Below are 17583 nucleotides of genomic sequence, written 5' to 3' on the forward strand. Positions count from 1 at the left end.
TCTCTCTCTCTCTCTCTCACACACACACACACACACACACACACACACACACGCATTTAAGCAGCACTGCTCTGTTATCCTTGCATCTTTGCATTGAATGAAATGTACTGTATGTAACCATGACAGGCATATCACATGGGTTTTCTTGCTTTGTGTGTGTGTGTGTGTGTGTGTGTGTGTGTGTGTGTGTGTGTGTGTGTGTGTGTTTTATAAATTCCTGAATTGATATTGTTTATTCAGGTCCCCAGCTCATAACTGAAACAGGATGTCGTCTGCTGCAACGCTGCGAGTCAGACGGCGTCCCCTGGTGGCGCGGTGTGCAATCGCTCCACGAAACCGCCTCCCCGCGCTCCCCTTCTCCGCATTTGCGTACAATCCGATTTCGTTGTGACGTGAAACACGAGGATACGAGGATTCCTTGACGTTTTCATGTACGAGCTGGTTGACGTTTCGACTGGGCGGGTTGACCCGGACTCCTTCCATCTGGGTCGGATGCTGAGATGCTGCTGACGGCCCGAGCCTCTTGACTCCCTGTCCGTTGGAGGAGAGAATATCAACAAGAAAGACAATATCCTTAAATCTTTGGCAACAGCCTGTGATTTTTGTCTCGTTTGTGCACGCGGAGGAGCAGCGCAGACACTTGTGAATGAACCGCGACATGTTGTGAGCTTCGAGGCCGGCGAGTGGTGTCGGCGGGCGAGATGAAGGCGCGGAGCAGACCGAGGCAGACGCTGCTCCTCCCCCGGCTCTGCGTCAGTGGACTCGGTCTGCTCGCAGCTGCCTGGGTGTTGCATCTCAATGACGTTACAGGTGCTCTTTACAATTTCCTTGTACCCATTATACAATATTTCAGGAAATGTAGAAAAAGGAATATTTCTTTATTAAACGCATGCGTTGAGCAGGCAACGATCACATTTTATAAACGTGTGTTCACTATAGCTTCCCCTCTTTGCAGAATCTCGTGGACACTCTGGGGTTGTTGATATCTTCTTATCCAAAAAGCAGGTCGCCATCGCGAAAGATGACAGCAATCAGTCCTCACAGCCTTCTTCTAAATCTGGTAAGACGTTCGTTCTCTCCTGTGTTATAAATGGCACGAGGAAGATATGAGGGGCGTTTCCATCATTTAGCTCTTAGAACAGCGGTTCTCCAACTTTTTCCACCAAGTACTACATCAGAAAAATATTTTGTCTCTCTAATGGCACCACAATAATGATCAACATTAACATACAGTAGTAGGCATAAGTGTGAATAAAAAACGATGCAGTGGTTTATCTATCTATCTATCTATCTATCTATCTATCTATCTATCTATCTATCTATCTATCTACTACCTACAAAAAGTTAGGGATATTTGGCTTTTCAGGTGAAATTTCAGGACGAGCCTAAAATGCATTCAAACCTTTACAGGTGAACTTAAAGGTCAAATGTGAAGTATACTGTGTTTATAAAATCCCAAGTGAAAAATACTTTGTAATGCTTTGAATCGAATGTTTTCATAAGCAACAGCCAAAGTTATTCATTGATAAGCACATCTACCTTTTTTGGATAGCCGGTTGAGAAAACAGAGGTCTTTGAAGTGCTTGTAACAAAGAATGCTCGTCAACAATTTCTTTCGCTTTGTGAGAACGACACAGAGCGTTGCAATTTTCTGGTCCATTTACGTGCCCTATTCTTTTCTTGTCGCCAGTCAAACAACCGTTTGGCTGAATGTGAACGATGCATTGCTGTACAGCGCTGAGGCATTTCGCCGAATAACTCGATAACAATGTCAAAGAGCAGTTAACGGGACAAACCAACAATGCATTACAATGTCTGACTGGCGACTGCAATCTGCAAATGGCATCACTCACCGGAGATTGCCCAACAAAAGCATTTTCCTTGTTAAGCGCATTGCTATGGCTCTAACTATGAACTTAGGTGGGTTGCTTTAAAAAAAAAAAAGTATGCACTAAGTATTACTCAAAAGATGGTTGGCCTAGTGGACTTCACACCTGACTTGTAATGTAACTTTCTCAAAGCTTTTGACTGCACGTGTCCAACTGTTCAATGTTTCAGTTCTTTTTGCACAAGTTGCTGTTCTCGGGAAAAATTTACAACAGGCGTTTGCCCCTTGAATCAACCAATAAATGTCCTGGTTCAATTCGAGCTTGTATTTAAACGGTCGTCCTCATCATGCTATTAACATTTTGACATCATGAGACCAAGACGACATCTAACGATGGAGCAACAGTACCTTGCCATCGTGATGCTTCAAACCAGACGTTCTCAGATGGAAGTGTCCACTGAGCTGAGAGTGTCCCGCAGAGTGTCATCAGATGGTTGCAACCTCGATACTGGAAGAGAGACATAAAGATGTGGGAGTGGACCTTCGGACACATCCCATGCTGATGACCTCCATTGTGAACAATGACCCTTAGAAACCGGATGGTGAATGTCACTCAACTCTCAGCGTGTTTAAGGGAGGTGAGAGGCACCCAAGTGTCACGTCAGACCATTTGAAATCGTTGACATGAGCGTGGTCTGCGTGCTAGATGACCTGCAAGGGTACCGGACCACTCCACCAGGCACAGGCGTCATCGTCTTGCATGAGCCAGGGAGCATTTACTCTGAACGAGGGACCAGTGGGCTTCGGTGCTGTTCTCTGATGAAAGTCGATTCACCTTGAGCAGAAATGATGGCCACCAACGATGTTGGGGAGGTCAAGCAGAGTGCTCTGCATCAGTCACTGTTGTCACCGGACGAGCTTTTGGTGGTGGCGGTGTTGGTGGGGGCAGGCGTGTCCATTCGGTACAGAACTGCCCGACACTTTGTGACAAGCCCATCCTACCTGAATAACATTATTAATGTCGTGAACAATACGGGCCCAATTTCATCTTCATGGATGACAATTCTCAAAAAGAGTGGGAAGTCATGCCTCAGTAGACAATTCATCGACTTGTGAACAGCATGAGAGGTCGTTGTCAAGCTGTAATTGATGCTCAAGGGCACATGATGAGTTGTTGAGAACGTTGACATTTTTTGTTGTGGTGTACCCACCATTGTTGTTAGGTTTTGTCTGAGTGAATTGTTTGAGATGAGGAAATCATCGTTCAACTTAAATGTCCTACTTTAATGATATAATATCACTTTTTACATTTCCCACAAATTTTACTTGAACTATCCCTAACTTGTGAGTAGTGTGTGATTTATGATTTAGAGAGGTTTTTTTTTTGCCTACTATGATAGGGAGAGCTCATATACAGCACTACATTTTGAGAATTATTGTCTGTGAACAATACAAGACAATATTTCTTCGTAGTGCCTCGTGATTCATATCTGGATATTAATATTCGGAGCACTGAATGACGAGGTCACGCACAAATAATCTTTTATAATATCTCACTGTGTGCACTGTGTCTTGGCAAATCATGTGCCCACCACGGAGTGTGCCGAGTACCACAACAATCGTGGGGCATATTAACTGCACATCAAAACATTGAGGCTCACATACTGTATGTAGCCTTTGAGGGCTGCGGTTGCTAAGAAACTGAAGGATGCTTCTGTGGTTGGAATCTGTTGAATCAAAGCGGCAGTAACCTGCTGACGACTGGCCCTCTTCAGCAGTAGCTCTCTCATCACTTAAACATGTTCTCCTGTAGTGGGGCCAATTTTGAGATGCTGGAAGTGCTGAGAGGAGCTGCGCAAGGTAATCACAGAGAATGTGCTTTTACTTGTAACTTAAGACATTTATCTTTGAACAAAATGCATGTTTGAGCACAGAATGGCTCCTTTGTCCAACGTCAAATCTGTCGCACTCGAGTTTACTGTCTGACCTTTCAGGGAATGACACTGGAGAAGTTCAGCTTTGCGGCTTTTGGAAGTGAGCAACATAATTGAGAAAAGTCTCAAAGATGGCAGACGTGATAGTGGAGAGTCACAAGGAAAAAAAATGGGAGGAAACTAATTTGGGGTGCAAGTAAAGCAGCTTAGTCAGACACTGAGCAAATTTTCCCCAAAGAGGTTTTCGTCAGTCCCTCTTTGTACAGTTGCAGGGCTTGTAAACTGTCTGGTGAAAGGAATTACACAAAAGGAACTGGTGGGAAAGTTGCTCCAAAAAAACTGGTTTAAACTAGACTTTTCCGATTTTCTGTCTGATGTTGAAAACGTGAATAATTGAATTATTTATGCTTCAGTTAATAGTCCACTGTTTGTTGTTGTTGTTGTCATCTCTTACTCAGCCATCAGCGAGTTTCCCGAAGACATTTTTACACTGGAGCAGCGGAGACAGGGAGCAGTTGTCCTTCATGTGCTCTGTGTGAGTAAACAGCTTGCCGAGATGAACGCTGGAAGAATCTGATGACGTTTCTTGAAAAATCACACTTCTCTGCTCTTTGCAGGCTATCTACATGTTTCACGCGCTAGCCATCGTGTGTGATGTTTATTTTGTGCCATCCCTGGAAAAAGTCTCAGAGGTCTGAGAGGATTTTTAGTGTGTTTTGTTATTCAGAATGGACTTTTCTTCTTCATTTTGAAAAGCAAAAAAAACAAAATATTCCACCTTTAATGAACCTCCTTTGCTGTACTGTAGAATCTGCAACTCAGCCAGGATGTGGCCGGGGCAACATTCATGGCCGCCGGGAGCTCTGCCCCGGAGCTCTTCACCTCTTTGATTGGTCAGTACTAAACTCATTTCGTCTATTACTCACTCTGGAGTTAACACAATCATACTCTATCAGCAAATTGCGAGCAATCATCAGCATCTTCGCCCGATTGGGACTGATAGTTGTCTGGTGAGTCACTGATGGGGCTGACTTTTATCGTTTCCTGCATGGATATTCATCGGAGATGTGAGTGTTTTACGTCTTTTTCTCATCCTAAACTGGGATAGAGTTCAGCTTTCCTAGCAGTCAGAACGGAAGCAGAGAAGCCGCTGAGTCGAAAAGGGATGGATTGTACACCTACTCAATTTAGCTCACACTGAAAACATGATGAAAAACCGTCAACACACACCCAAAATCTGTGTTCGCTCTTCATTTTGACATTAAGTCCCAAATCAACTTGAATGGATTAGTAACTGTACTTTTTTCCAAAAAACACGTCATAGTCCAAAAAAAAAGAAAAATCCAATTCAGCATAATGGTAAATGTAGTGCACTGACATAACACTTTATCCACACCCTACATTGTCCAAAGCCTCATATTTACACCAGCGTGTTGAAGCAGCAGTGCGTCATCCTACAGAATGGTTTTCCTTTATAATTGAAAATAACTTACTGTAAATTCCAGCATCCCACAACGTTTCCTGGCCAACGGCAGAATCCAGGGCGTTTTTTTTTTTTTTACCCTAACCCTGACTAAAATCCATCCTGCTGTGTTATACTAGCCTCATCCTAGCTAGCACTAAGCTAACCTGTCATCTACGGTCCAGTGTCCCAAGTATCCAAACTCCCTTTGTATGCTGTTGTGACGGCATGAGAGGCCAACAGCAAAGTAACAAAGACGTTAATCCACTGCCGAACTGGGATTTATTGACCGACCGCTTAACAGTTAAATTTAATGCTCATCAGCCGGCCAAATATTCCCATACACACACAAACGCTGTTGCGCTTTCATGCACGTGCGTTTCACATATACAGCAGTATATACGTTACAGTGAGACATGAGTGCCAGTCAAACATTCGCAATATGCTATTACCGGTCCTGACTCAAATCCGAATATTCTGATTCAGTGTTCATTTTAACGGCCAATTCATCACTCAGTACTTGACGCACACAGGCACATCCACACTTTCAAAAACTAAAATGGAAGCATGAGGAAACGATTACATTCCAGAGTGAAATATGAGAAAAAAATATACAACACTGACCTGATAAGAAGATAAACCTCATGGTTCCAAAAAGGTCACACACAAGCAAAAAAAGAAATAAGAAAAATACTGTCTTGGATTTGACGAACGTGGATGGGGGTTGTGGGTGCACAAAGACAAACCGAAGAAAATTTTACTGAATTGGAGTGAAGAAATGAGTCATTTCTTGCTTTGAGGGTGGTGCTCAGAACCGGTCTGATTTGATTCAAGCAGTAAAAATAATGGAGCGTTTTTCCACACATTATGCCGTTCCATTTTCCCACATCACAATTGATCCCGGAGGTTCTGCTCGTTGTGGAAATAAATCTCAGATAAGCAGTTCGAGAACTGCTTCACTGCTTCCCACATTTCAGACAAGCAAATGCTTTTTAAGACACCAATTTTGATTGTTGTTGAAGACACTCTTGTGTTCCCAATGATATTCGTTGAAAACATGACGGACATGTCTCTTTTTGAATGATAAGTTGTGACCTCAGGTTCTCTGGCACCGCTTGTAAAAACACTTAAGTGACTGATGTAACACTCACGAGCTGCAGTAGTATGACTGCATTTGTGACTATATGTGAAGAATGAGACAATGTGAAAAATCAGACATTCACATCACGCTACTGTTAGTTTTGAAATAGTGATTTCATCACTGTCAAATGTGTTTTCAGGAGTGTTTATCACAAAAGGGGATGTCGGTGTGGGAACGATCGTGGGTTCGGCGGTCTTTAACATCCTGGTCATCATTGGTATCTGTGGCATCTTCGCAGGACAGGTCTTACACACACACACACACACACACACACACACACACCATTAAGGTCACATTTGCTGGATCTGAGAAATAAATGTCAGATTTGTGGGTCTTCTCTCTTCAGCCAATCTGTCTGAGCTGGTGGCCTTTGTTTCGCGATGCTGTCTTCTACATCTTGTCCATCATTGTGCTCATTGTGGTGAGACACACTGCTCAGAAACCTCAGTTCATATTTTTCATTTCAACGGAGTACTTGTTCACCTAGACCAGGAGTGCCCAACCAGTTGATCGCAGTCTACTTGTAGTCTGCGGACTGGTCCCAAATTGATCGCCAGAGGTGTCGCAAGAAATGGAAAAAAAAAACAAAAAAAGATTTGTGTGTGTGTGTGTGTGTGTGTGTGTGTGTGTGTGTGTGTGTGTGTGTGTTATTAAGATTCTTTTTTGATTTTGTTGTTGTGTCCACTGCACCCTTAGCATCCCATCAGTTTCATGCTCACAGTTTTTTAAAACTTTCGATTCAAGTTGCAATGGTGATGTTTCTGCATTTAACACACCACAAAAGTGTATCCCTGGCTCTCTGTATCAGGTCTCCCACTAAGGTCGGCAGTGATTTCCTTTTTACAGATTTGGTCTTGTCTGGTATCTAGTTTATTTTTTTTGTTTCGTTCATGTTAGGGTTCATTATAACTGTTGCTCATCACGGCATGGGTGTTTGCGTGCACGTGCGCGCTTTTGGGAATGTGTATGCGTATGCATGCACGTGAGGTAATGGGTCGATCGCAGGAAGTTGGCTGCTTGAAAAGTAGGTCTTTGGTCAAAAAAGGTTGGGCACCCCTGACCTAGACAAGATAATTGAGATTTTTACATTTGAAACTGCAAACCATCATTTATTTATTTATTTTTTGTGAACTTGCAGGTGATCTACGATGAAAAAGTGCAGTGGTAGGACATAATATCAATTATTACACTATATCACATCCACATGCTAATTTGAGTATTTCTATGTGTGTGTGTGTGTGTGTGTGTGTGTGTGTGTGTGTGTGTGTGTGTGTGTGTGTGTGTATGCATGTGCCTCTGCAGGTGGGAGACCGTAATATTGATCTCCATGTATGGAATATACATAATCATTATGAAGTGAGTCTAATCTTAACCCTTTCATGCACCCTGTAACCTGATAACATGATGAAAGGCTTAATACGAAACCTCCATGCCATCTAAAGCAGTGTGCGTGTGCGTGTGTGTGTGTGTGTGTGTGTATGTATGTGCGTGTGTATAGATTCAATAGCTATCTGTGCAGCCTGGCAGAGAGATACTGCAGCAAGGCAGGTCAGCCGTGTTTGAGCGGTCTGCGACGTGCAACAGCGGTGGGGAATGCCGGCGACTGTGATGCCGACAACGTGCCGTTGAAGTCTGGTACGTGCACCCGATTGCAAGTATATCAGCTTATCCAGTGACACAATTGAGGCTGCCCCAATGGAGGTTTTAGTCAACTGAAATAGAACTGGACCACAGGGTACCAGCCCATGGGACGTTTTGCTACTGGATCGCACAGAGACTGAAGAAAAAGTATTTCTTTGCTCATGAGACTGTGAAAGAACTTTTATTTTTTAAAATCAGGTGCATGGTAGAGCTGTGTGATACCTAAGATTTTGGTATCGATTGATACTGGAGCCAGTGCCGCCCAATAACCGATACTTAGGACCTTTACGTTCCGAAAATATTTGAGTATTATGTCATTTTGATTGATTACATCACATTTTTTATTCAAATAAAACTTTCTTTTGGAGTTCTTAACCATGTCATCATATAATATCCTCAATGAAAACATACCTGCACTGTTGTTTAATCCCACACATGGTAAATTCTTGATTTCGTTAGTCCCTGTCTATTTTGGTAACTCAAAGAAACGTCAGCCACTGAAGTTCCTCTAGTTCAGACGCCTTAACCTAGCTTGTTTTGTTTTTATTCGATGTAGTCGCACTGATTACCTTATTTACTTTGGTTTTGATTTCCTTTCTGATGGCCTTGCAGTGCACTGCGGGTCAGAGAGCACGCAAGAAGAAAAACTGCACACTCTGCTGGCAGATAGTGTACTTGCATTAAACCTCAAGCTATTCTCAGACCTAGTGTACATGTATATTATGTACGATATTTAACAACTCACAAAAAGTAAGGGATGTTTGGCTTCCAGGTGAAATTTCAAGGCAAACCTTAAATGCATTAAAACCTTTACTGGTGAACTTAATGTGACCTTTTCTGAGGTTTTCAAATACACATGTCCACCTGTTGAATGTTTCAGTACTTTTTGCATAAGTTCTCCAACGAGGAGCTCAACGGCAAAATTCACAACAGGCGTTTGACCCTTGTATCGATGTCCTGGTTCGATTAGAGCTGGTGTTTAAACAGTCTTCTTCATCATTCTGTTCACGTTTTGACATCATGAGACGAAAACTCTTAGCGATCACTGACATCACCTTAGAATACTTTGTCTCTGATTTCTTAACTTAATTCCTTCCTCTACTTTCCGCCGACATCTTGACTCAGACTCGTGCGCTGTGGTCGGTCAGGACTCAGGGGTGATGATGGTGGATGAGCTGCTCAACCAGCACCCGCACCAGCTCACCTTCTCAGAGGCAAGCCTCCGCCTTCTCATCACCTCGCATTTCCCCCCCTACACCCGCTTGCGAATGGCGGGACGCACGGTCATCAACGAGGTACACCGCATGGCTTGCACCCTTTTCCTAACTCCTTGCTCTCTGTCCCTGAGTGTGCTTGTGAACTATTTGAAACAGAGACGTGTTGGTTAGCAACCATCAGCCTCAACCCATTCGTATGGGTTGCATTACTCATAATTACTAGACCTACCTTGGAAATGTATGAACATGTCAAATGGTACGATTTTTTTTTTCGTTCCTTGGTCACGTCACACGTTTGTTGCTAGGCAGTATTCATAGGGCTCAATTCTCAACGCCCAATAGACCAATAATGGTGGGGAAACGAAGAGCTTGCAAGACCAGGAAATCAAACAGAAACACACACAAAAAAAAAAAAAAACACACTTAAGTGGCATAGTGAGACAACTTGATACATGCACTTTGATTATACAAAATACATATAAATTGTTACTCTGCAGTACATATAAAATACATCACGGATAAAAAGAAGAGCAACTGTTCCATCTGATGAGGCACTAATAATGTCGTCGCCACTGAGGTTAACCGACCTTAAACTCTAAATCTAGACAGAAAGTGCAAGCCAACAAAATAGTTCAGTCAAGACTGGAACCGAAGCACTTGAAAAGGACGAGTACGGACGGGGATGGAGGGCAATTATTGTGTGAATAAGGACGGAGGGACAATGACAGAAATGTTCCCAGGTCGCAGATGGAGGACGAACCGGCAAAATAGGGTAACGTGCCCATCTCTGCGAATTGCATTTGCTCCGTGACCACGCTCGTAACGCAGAATGTATGTTTCTCAAAGTATCTTTCCCATTTGAAATGAATAGAAATGCCATTACACAGTTCAAGTCCCCCCACGGCCCAAAAATGACATTTTGTAATTACGGCATTAAAAAAACATTTGTAATGTTTTTTTTAATACCATAATAGGAAATAGAACTCTAACATTGGAGCCTGCCTGCTTCATAAAGCACAGCAATAACATAATTAAATACATGGTAAAGAATGAAATATTTTGTGCATCGTGAATAATTACTCATTGTGGTGTGTGTGACTTGGACACTGGCGCCATGCAGATGCCAATCAAGATAAGTTTCTCAACTACTGGAAAAGACTCATTACGATGCAGTAATAATTGTCATTTCTTTGCAGATGATAAAGAATATATCCCTGTGGCCATATGTGTGTGTGTGTATTTTTTATATTGTCTTTCTATATGTGTTGATGCATATGTGTTTAAAGGGTTAAACACAATGTTAGAACACACATTGCGCGCTAGCATCAAGCAAGCCGGCAAAGGCAAAGTTGTGTGGCTGTTGTAAATGCCCAACGTGTAATTCTTTGTTATGTTTCGTCTGACAAGAAACTTGAACTGGAAGTGGCATGAAACTGCTTGAAGCCCCATTTGGAAGAATTGCTTTTTTGTGAAGGGATTTGACTTCAGTGCCACCATACAGCACGCGCGAGTCAAATCAATCTTGTCTTGAAAAGAAATCATAAGTGAGGCCACACATAGCTCAAGACACCGCTGTATTTCCTCCCAAGGCTGATAGTTTTTTTTAATCACACCAATTAAAAAAAAACAAAAACGGTCACAAACTCTCTTTACAATCTGATCTGTTTCTCTGCTCCCTTGCATGTATCATCGCCATTTCCCATATTTAATTTGCTCTACTGTGATGATGTGTGCACGTGGCTCATCTCTGCTTCTCTACTTGTCAGCTGTTTGACCCCGACACGAACTAACCCCGAGCACTCCGCGGCTGCTCGGCTCGTTTGGTGCTCCACGCTCTTTCTCCTCGTACCTGGGTTTCATTCCCCCCCACTCCCTTCCCACAGAGGCAGAGACTGATCCGAGCTCAGGTCGGGGCCAAAGATGGCGGCGCCTCAGCGGACGATGGATGCGGTGCCGGCGGGTCGTGGGGGAGAGAGAACGGGTCGGTTGCTGAGGCGGACTGTCAGCCTTTGGACGCGGGGAGAAGGGAGGCAAAGGAGACCGGGCGGGAGGTCGGAGACGCAGCTGCTCAGGCTAAAGAGGAGGAGGAAGAGGAAGAGCAGGAGGCGGAAGGGGATGAGAACGCTCCCTTCAAACCCTTCATCATGCCAAGTGAGCACTTGATGGCTTTGTTGGTTGACCTCAATATCTCGTCTGATGTAAATGATTGAATCTGTAATCGTGCTTCTGGATGTGTTTGTGTGTGTGTGTGTGTGTGTGTGTGTGTGTGTGTGTGTGTGTGTGAATACGTTGTCAGATGGTCGGTGTGTGCGTGTGAAATGGCTGCTCTCCTGGCCGGTGAGTCTCTTGCTTCACTGCACGGTGCCCGACTGCAACCTTCCGCAGTGGGAACGCTGGTACTTGCTCACCTTCCTGACCTCCACACTCTGGATCGCCCTCTTCTCCTACCTCATGGTGTGGATGGTACGAAACGCGCACTTACGCACTTAAACACACATGCAAATAACTCAGTGGTCGGACTCCATTTGTATCATTCTGCAGCAGTTTTCAAAGCACAGTTGCCCATCTTGCTTGCACATTGTTTGACAGATCTTTCAAGTCCTACAGAATATCGTGATCGATAAGATGAACACGAACCTCTTTCACCCGGGAAAAAAAAAAAAGTTTCTGTCAGTCTCTGTTCTTCAGCAATTTGCAGCACATTTTGGGTTCACCAAAAACACTGCCATCTGAGCAAAAAGCAGAGAACACCGGCTTCTTTGTGAAAAGAAACATGTCGAGCAGAACAATGAGTTTGACAAGAATATATTTTTCTTTTATAAAACCTGAAATGATACAGCAGCAAGACTGAGCAGGAAAGCACTTTTGATGGTAAAATAATCTTTTCACAGATAACACAACTAAGCAGAAGTGTCAAATCCAGGTCCAGAGAGTAAAAAGCGTGCCACAGTTTGACTTTAGCCGCAGGTGCTTCTAATCAACTAGCAGATAAATACAATAAACTAAAGAAGAAGCGCCTGTGGCTAAAGCCAAACTGGGGCAGGGTTTTTACTTTCTGGACCTGGATTTAACACCTCTGCGAGCCATGACACTTAACTAAACTTGTCCGAGTTTCTCTACCTCCTAATCGACGTGACAAGCTGAGATGCGCCTTCTAATCTTTAACTCTTTCAACTCAGAAGCTGAGCTGATGTCAAATCCAAAGTGATTCAAACGTCGACATCTCCTGGTATTACAGTTGCGTTCAAGATTGAATTTCACAGACAAGCCGAGCGAGACCCTTTTCCTCGCTTACCTGTAGAAAAACGTGCTTGGCAAAAATATTTTGCCGTGGCAATGAACGGTTGCATTCCAGGTGACGAATATAAATGGTCAAAAATGGACTTCGCCCATTCCAGTTCTCCGTGTCTCAGCTGTATTTTCCTCTGTCCAGGTGACCATCATCAGCTACACACTTGGAATTCCAGACGTCATCATGGGTATTACCTTCCTGGCGGCCGGCACCAGCGTACCCGACTGCATGGCCAGCCTCATCGTCGCCCGACGAGGTGCGCGTCCGTGTCAACACAGCACACTTTTTACACTTGGTGATACACCACCACCATGATTTTTTTTTTAATCTAAAAACGGACACAACGTACGTGCATTTCGCAAGCTCGGCTCTTGTCGTTGCAACGTTAGCGTTTCCTCTGCAAACTCCAAATCAGGTCGAGGCCCGAATCTGATACTTGCGCTGTGCGTTTTCTCCTTTCTTCAATTGCCTTGCGAAGCCTCGTCCATAGCTTTGTAAACGAAGCCCGCTGGTTTTCCCGCTGTGGCGTTTTTTTTTCCCGCAGGCTTGGGTGACATGGCCGTGTCCAACTCCATTGGCAGTAATATCTTTGACGTGTTGCTGGGCCTGGGCTTCCCCTGGGCACTGAGGACACTCATTGTCAGCTACAGCTCTGTGGTAAGCTTGCACATTATATCATACTCATTCCTACCTGGGGGGGTATTCTTTGAAGTCTGTTTATTGCTAAGCATTTCACTGCAGAAAGCAAGGCAGAATTGCATTCATAACTTGCGCATGTTGCAAAGTAGGTTGCTGCATACGTAACTGATATCGCCACAGTCTAAATCTGGGAGCCAAAAGCATTACCTGTAGCTCCTTTTCCATGTTTTAGCCGCCTTTTCTCCTGCAAGTCTAACGAACAAAAATGAACCCGCATTCACAAAATGTTCACATTATCATGTTGGTCAGGCGGAGAGACGTTCAGCTCACGTTCGCCCAAAATGTGAATCAGGCACAACATTGCTTGGCGAACAAGTGACTCCCCCCATAATGCTTCACAGATGGCGATGTAAATTGTTTACCTTCGTTGCTTTTTCCTTACATAAGGTGCAGTTGATTGTTCTGTGCCTGTCGGTTAGTATAAGGGTGTGTTTCACCACATTTCTGTTATTATCTGTTAACTATTAGGTTTACATGTGCAAACCACGCACAGACCAGATCGTGGCTGAATTTGGTGTGATCAATGCCTCATGTTAGTCATCACGTGAGCTTTATGTAACTTGGGCGTTTTTAGGGGCTGTTAATGACCCAATACATTTGTTTCTTTAGGTGACTATCAACAGCAGGGGCCTGGTCTACTCGGTTATCCTGCTCTTGGCCTCAGTTACACTCACTGTGAGCACATCCGACTCAACAATGTTCGATCCATCTCAGGCTTCTTTGTCGTTCAACAAGTTCTACGAAGGACAGGAAATGACCGAATGCTTTTTTTCTCCATGCTTCAGGTCCTGTGCGTCCATTTGAACCGCTGGAAGTTGGACCGCAGGCTGGGCCTTTGGCTCATGCTGCTCTACGCTATCTTCCTGTTCTGCTCCATCAGCTTCGAGAGGCTGTAGACTAGGACACACAAACACACCACACACCACACGCGCTTTTGTCACTGGTATGAATTTCACGCCTCACGTCTAAGAGCTCCCTTAAATGGTAAATGGTTGTCACTTATATTGCGCTTTTCTACCTCGGGTACTCAAAGCGCGTTACACTTTTAACCTCATTCACCGAATTCAGCATCAGGAGCAACTGAGGGCTCAGTATCTTGCTCAAGGACACTTCAACATGGTCGAAAACTCCAACTTCTGGGTTGGGAAACGACCACTCTACCAATGAGCCATCCCATTCCCTTTTGATAAACAAGTATTTTACATGGTTTTTGTACTGCCACTTCTGCACACCACCCACAGACATTGAAAATTTGTATTCTACCTGCTGTGCTTGTACTGTGCAAAAACGTTCACTATTTCATCACTGCCACGCCTTTGTTGGAGATTACATGGCATGTAGTTGCTACTTGTTTATATATCTAATTTTTTTTTCCTGCTTGGTTTTATCATGCCTTTGTGTGGTAGTCCTAAATGAGAGGCTGACCACGCGCGACAGCGTGTACTAAGACGTGCGTGTTGGCTTGGTGTGCAGACTTTTTGTGCTTGGAAACTTGGAACTTGTTTTATTGTTTCTGATTGTCCATGCCGGGAGGATGTATTTGGCTGTGTTGTTGTCGGGTAAATTAAAACGCTGCATCATGTGAAAATGATCCCGCACTCTTAAATGCCTGCTGACTTCAGTTGCAAGATGGAACGGGACAGAGTGGTTTGGGTGATCTGAAAAAGTCCACGATTCATAGTGAGTCTTCATTACTTGTAAGGACTTTGACATCAAACCCCATCGTCAAGGACATTTAGTTGACTGAAATTTCACCCAAAAGGCCAAACTTTTTGTGATTAGTCTCCTATGCAATAAAAAGTAGTCATGTGATTTAAATGAAAACAAATCTTAGCTGAACTGGGGCTTTCCCCGTGTTGTCGAACCAGCCAATCAGAGAGCGCAACAGTCCCCGGCGAGCAGGAAGGACTGGGTCATTCAAACCAAAAACCAACCGGCAGTCTTAAATCAGACTGTGGTGCTGTGTTGTGAAAACAATCACACTTCAGCTGAGCGAAAGTAGTGGAATTTCTCAAGGAAATACACCATTTTTATTTCAGTCAGGCTTGTCGGCGCTGTCACCGAATAAATGTAAAAAATAGTACAACAAAGTACATCATTTTAAAAATATGGAGAATGGAGGCCTGACATATCCAATGAGTCAAATGAATCCAAAGGTCACAGGCATAACAGAAATACAAACAAGGCAACACAGTACATAGAATGTTGAAGCGTATACGTGAAAGTGTTCACCACACACTTTACAAAACCACTAGAAAATTCTCCCAATACCAATGGCATATTTTGTAATATATATGTATTTAATAATAAAAACAAAAGACAATATTTAGGCGAGTGCATTCACTGGGTTGCTGCTGACAATGATGTCACCGTGAGTGGTCTCTACAACATCTCTGAAATGAATGTGGCTGTGTTAACAAGCTTAATAGTGAACTAACACCAAGCAATGATATGGAAATGTGACAAGCAGCCAGTTAAAGACTTTAAAAAATAAGACGATGAGCACCTTTTGGTGGATAAATACCAATAGAAAAATGATAGTAAGCTATGATATAATGTTCCTTCTTTTGAACCCAGTCTACAGTATGACATTTGACAGTGTTTGGTTGAATTTTTGAATCCATCCAGCAACATAATGAGCTATGTGGCCCGACGTGAAAACCTTTCAATGGGGGGAGGGGATGCTCCAAAAGATCTGACAATGTTCACGGACAAATGTCACTACAAAAGTCCACTAGTAACCAGAACAATAACAACACTAATGGAATAATTCTGCAGCAACATACGGTTTGTGGAGTGTTCTGCCCCCTCCACATCCTGCGAGTAAAAATAGATCATTTGGAGGAAAACAAAACACTCTGCAGTGCAGATGTGCCACTCTGTTTGCTCCCAGGAGCACCCATGGAGACGGCTGTTGCTATGGTTACCCCATGCTCTCACTCTCTCTTTCTCGTCTTGTGTTTCTGGTGTGTAGCAGCAGTCCAGGACAGATGTGTGCAGATGAATGTGTTAAGACAGCTACGCTTCAGCCACATGTCAACTGATATGAGGTCTGTTTTGGCATCCTGCCCCCTCCGACTCTTGCTGCCGACCCGTGGGGCGGTTGAGCTACATTTGGAAAGAAGTGGGCGTTCTGATGTGTTGCTTTGCTCAAACAGTGGTCATGTGAAAGAGGGGGTGAGACCAACTAACTCCTCCCATGTCACTCGGAGGCGGAGCTCTGGTTCTGCTGGTAGATGGAGGCTTTTTCCTTGAGCAGGGCCAAGCACAGGTGGCAGCTCCAGCTCCCTGCAAAAACACACAAATAGAATGATTTATTGTGCCAAGTCACCTTCGTGTTGTTCACAGTAGAAACATCAAACACATCTGGGCCTTCTCGTGGAAGAGCATTTCATTGTTCTGCCAATCACTATGAAGACACTGGCATAATCAGATGGACAAACAGTGCATTATTTGGAGTACAGATTCTTTTCATGTATTTTATGGGGGGACTTATTCACCGCTTTTCACTTTTAAAAAATCCTCGTCTTTATTTTATTTATTTTTTTGTGGTCTGGCCAAAGCAACAGAAATAATGTTGGCACCATTTCGGTGTTGCCGTTTGACTTAATTCAATCCACGTGCAAGGTCACAGCCAAAGTCAAAGTCTGTTTTTGCTTCTCATTAGTAATAACAATTAGCCTCTATTGCAGGGGTGGCCAACCCGCGGCTCGCGAGCCGCATGCAGCTCTTTGGCTGGTTCAATGCGGCTCCCGGGCTTTCACACGACAAGCGTCGGCAGTGGCGATGCCATTCAAACGAAGGCGCTAAATACACAGAATGTACTACGTCGGGCTATCATCAATCCCTTTACTTGATTGACATAGAAGGCAACCAATCAGATGACTTCATCACCGCTCATGCGCAAACAACGGCGCTAAGCGCGAAGCTAGTCAGTGAATTACCTCTGATCCTAAGGCAGGGGTGCCCAATATGTCGATCAGAATCGACCGGGAGCCAGCGAACTGGTCCCAAGTCGACCGCAAGGGGTGGGAGGAGGAAATGGGTGGGGGAAAAAAAAAAAGATTTGGTGTTTGTATCTTTAGCTTTCATTCATTTTCGGCCTGTTCCGACTGTTGCTCATCGTGGTGTGCGTGCATATGTGCATGAGTGCACTGGTGTGTATGTGTGTGTGTGCGCGTGCGTGGAAGGGTATATGATGTGGCTTTGCAGTAACACAGTAAAAAAATTGGCCCTTCGTCTCTGACTGGTTGGCCACCCCTGCTCTATTGCCCAACATTCACTATTAGGTGTACTTCCAAAAAGTGACGTTAATGACTTAAAAGGTTTGTATTAAGTGCTAGTGTACATCAAATGAAGCCTTAAAAAA

At 43.9% G+C, this 17583-nt stretch overlaps 2 protein-coding genes across 7 annotated transcripts in view; one reads left to right on the forward strand and one right to left on the reverse strand.

Moving 5' to 3' along the window:
• Positions 1–199: 199 nt before the first annotated feature.
• slc24a6a (solute carrier family 24 member 6a) lies at positions 200–14805 on the forward strand. 2 transcript variants are annotated; one of them, XM_019884273.1, is made up of 17 exons: positions 200–810; positions 956–1060; positions 4221–4297; positions 4380–4454; positions 4571–4655; positions 6505–6608; positions 6712–6786; positions 7504–7529; positions 7668–7721; positions 7864–8000; positions 9132–9301; positions 11107–11374; positions 11520–11686; positions 12657–12771; positions 13060–13172; positions 13824–13889; positions 14000–14805. In XM_019884273.1, the coding sequence occupies exons 1-17, from the start codon at positions 702–704 to the stop codon at positions 14108–14110; spliced, it is 1857 nt and encodes a 618-aa protein (XP_019739832.1). In that variant the 5' UTR covers positions 200–701; the 3' UTR covers positions 14111–14805. The 2 variants fall into 2 exon arrangements, with proteins under 2 accessions (XP_019739832.1, XP_019739833.1); XM_019884274.1 differs by having other exon boundaries at positions 9132–9220.
• Positions 14806–15203: 398 nt separating this feature from the next.
• Positions 15204–17583, reverse strand: part of dpf2l (D4, zinc and double PHD fingers family 2, like) — an 11104-nt gene continuing 8724 nt past the window's right edge. For 4 of the 5 annotated variants that reach the window (XM_019884279.1, XM_019884278.1, XM_019884280.1 and 1 more), the window contains one exon: positions 15204–16502. In XM_019884279.1, the coding sequence (XP_019739838.1) occupies positions 16417–16502 (86 nt within the window). In that variant the 3' untranslated portion in view covers positions 15204–16416. The remainder of the gene's footprint in view (positions 16503–17583) is intronic. The other variant, XM_019884277.1, reaches the window with a different exon arrangement.

This window comes from Hippocampus comes, unplaced genomic scaffold (assembly GCF_001891065.2).
Source record: "Hippocampus comes isolate QL1 unplaced genomic scaffold, H_comes_QL1_v1.1 scaffold156, whole genome shotgun sequence".
Lineage (NCBI taxonomy): Eukaryota > Metazoa > Chordata > Actinopteri > Syngnathiformes > Syngnathidae > Hippocampus > Hippocampus comes.

What these genes read in the sequence shown, in the direction of transcription:
- slc24a6a (XM_019884273.1), top strand. Translation starts at nt 702, where the DNA reads ATGAAGGCGCGGAGCAGACCGAGGCAGACGCTGCTCCTCCCCCGGCTC. An exon ending in GCATCTCAATGACGTTACAG is followed by an intron (nt 811 to 955) that starts GTGCTCTTTACA and finishes CCCTCTTTGCAG; the next exon opens with AATCTCGTGGACACTCTGGG. An exon ending in CCATCATTGTGCTCATTGTG is followed by an intron (nt 6,787 to 7,503) that starts GTGAGACACACT and finishes GTGAACTTGCAG; the next exon opens with GTGATCTACGATGAAAAAGT.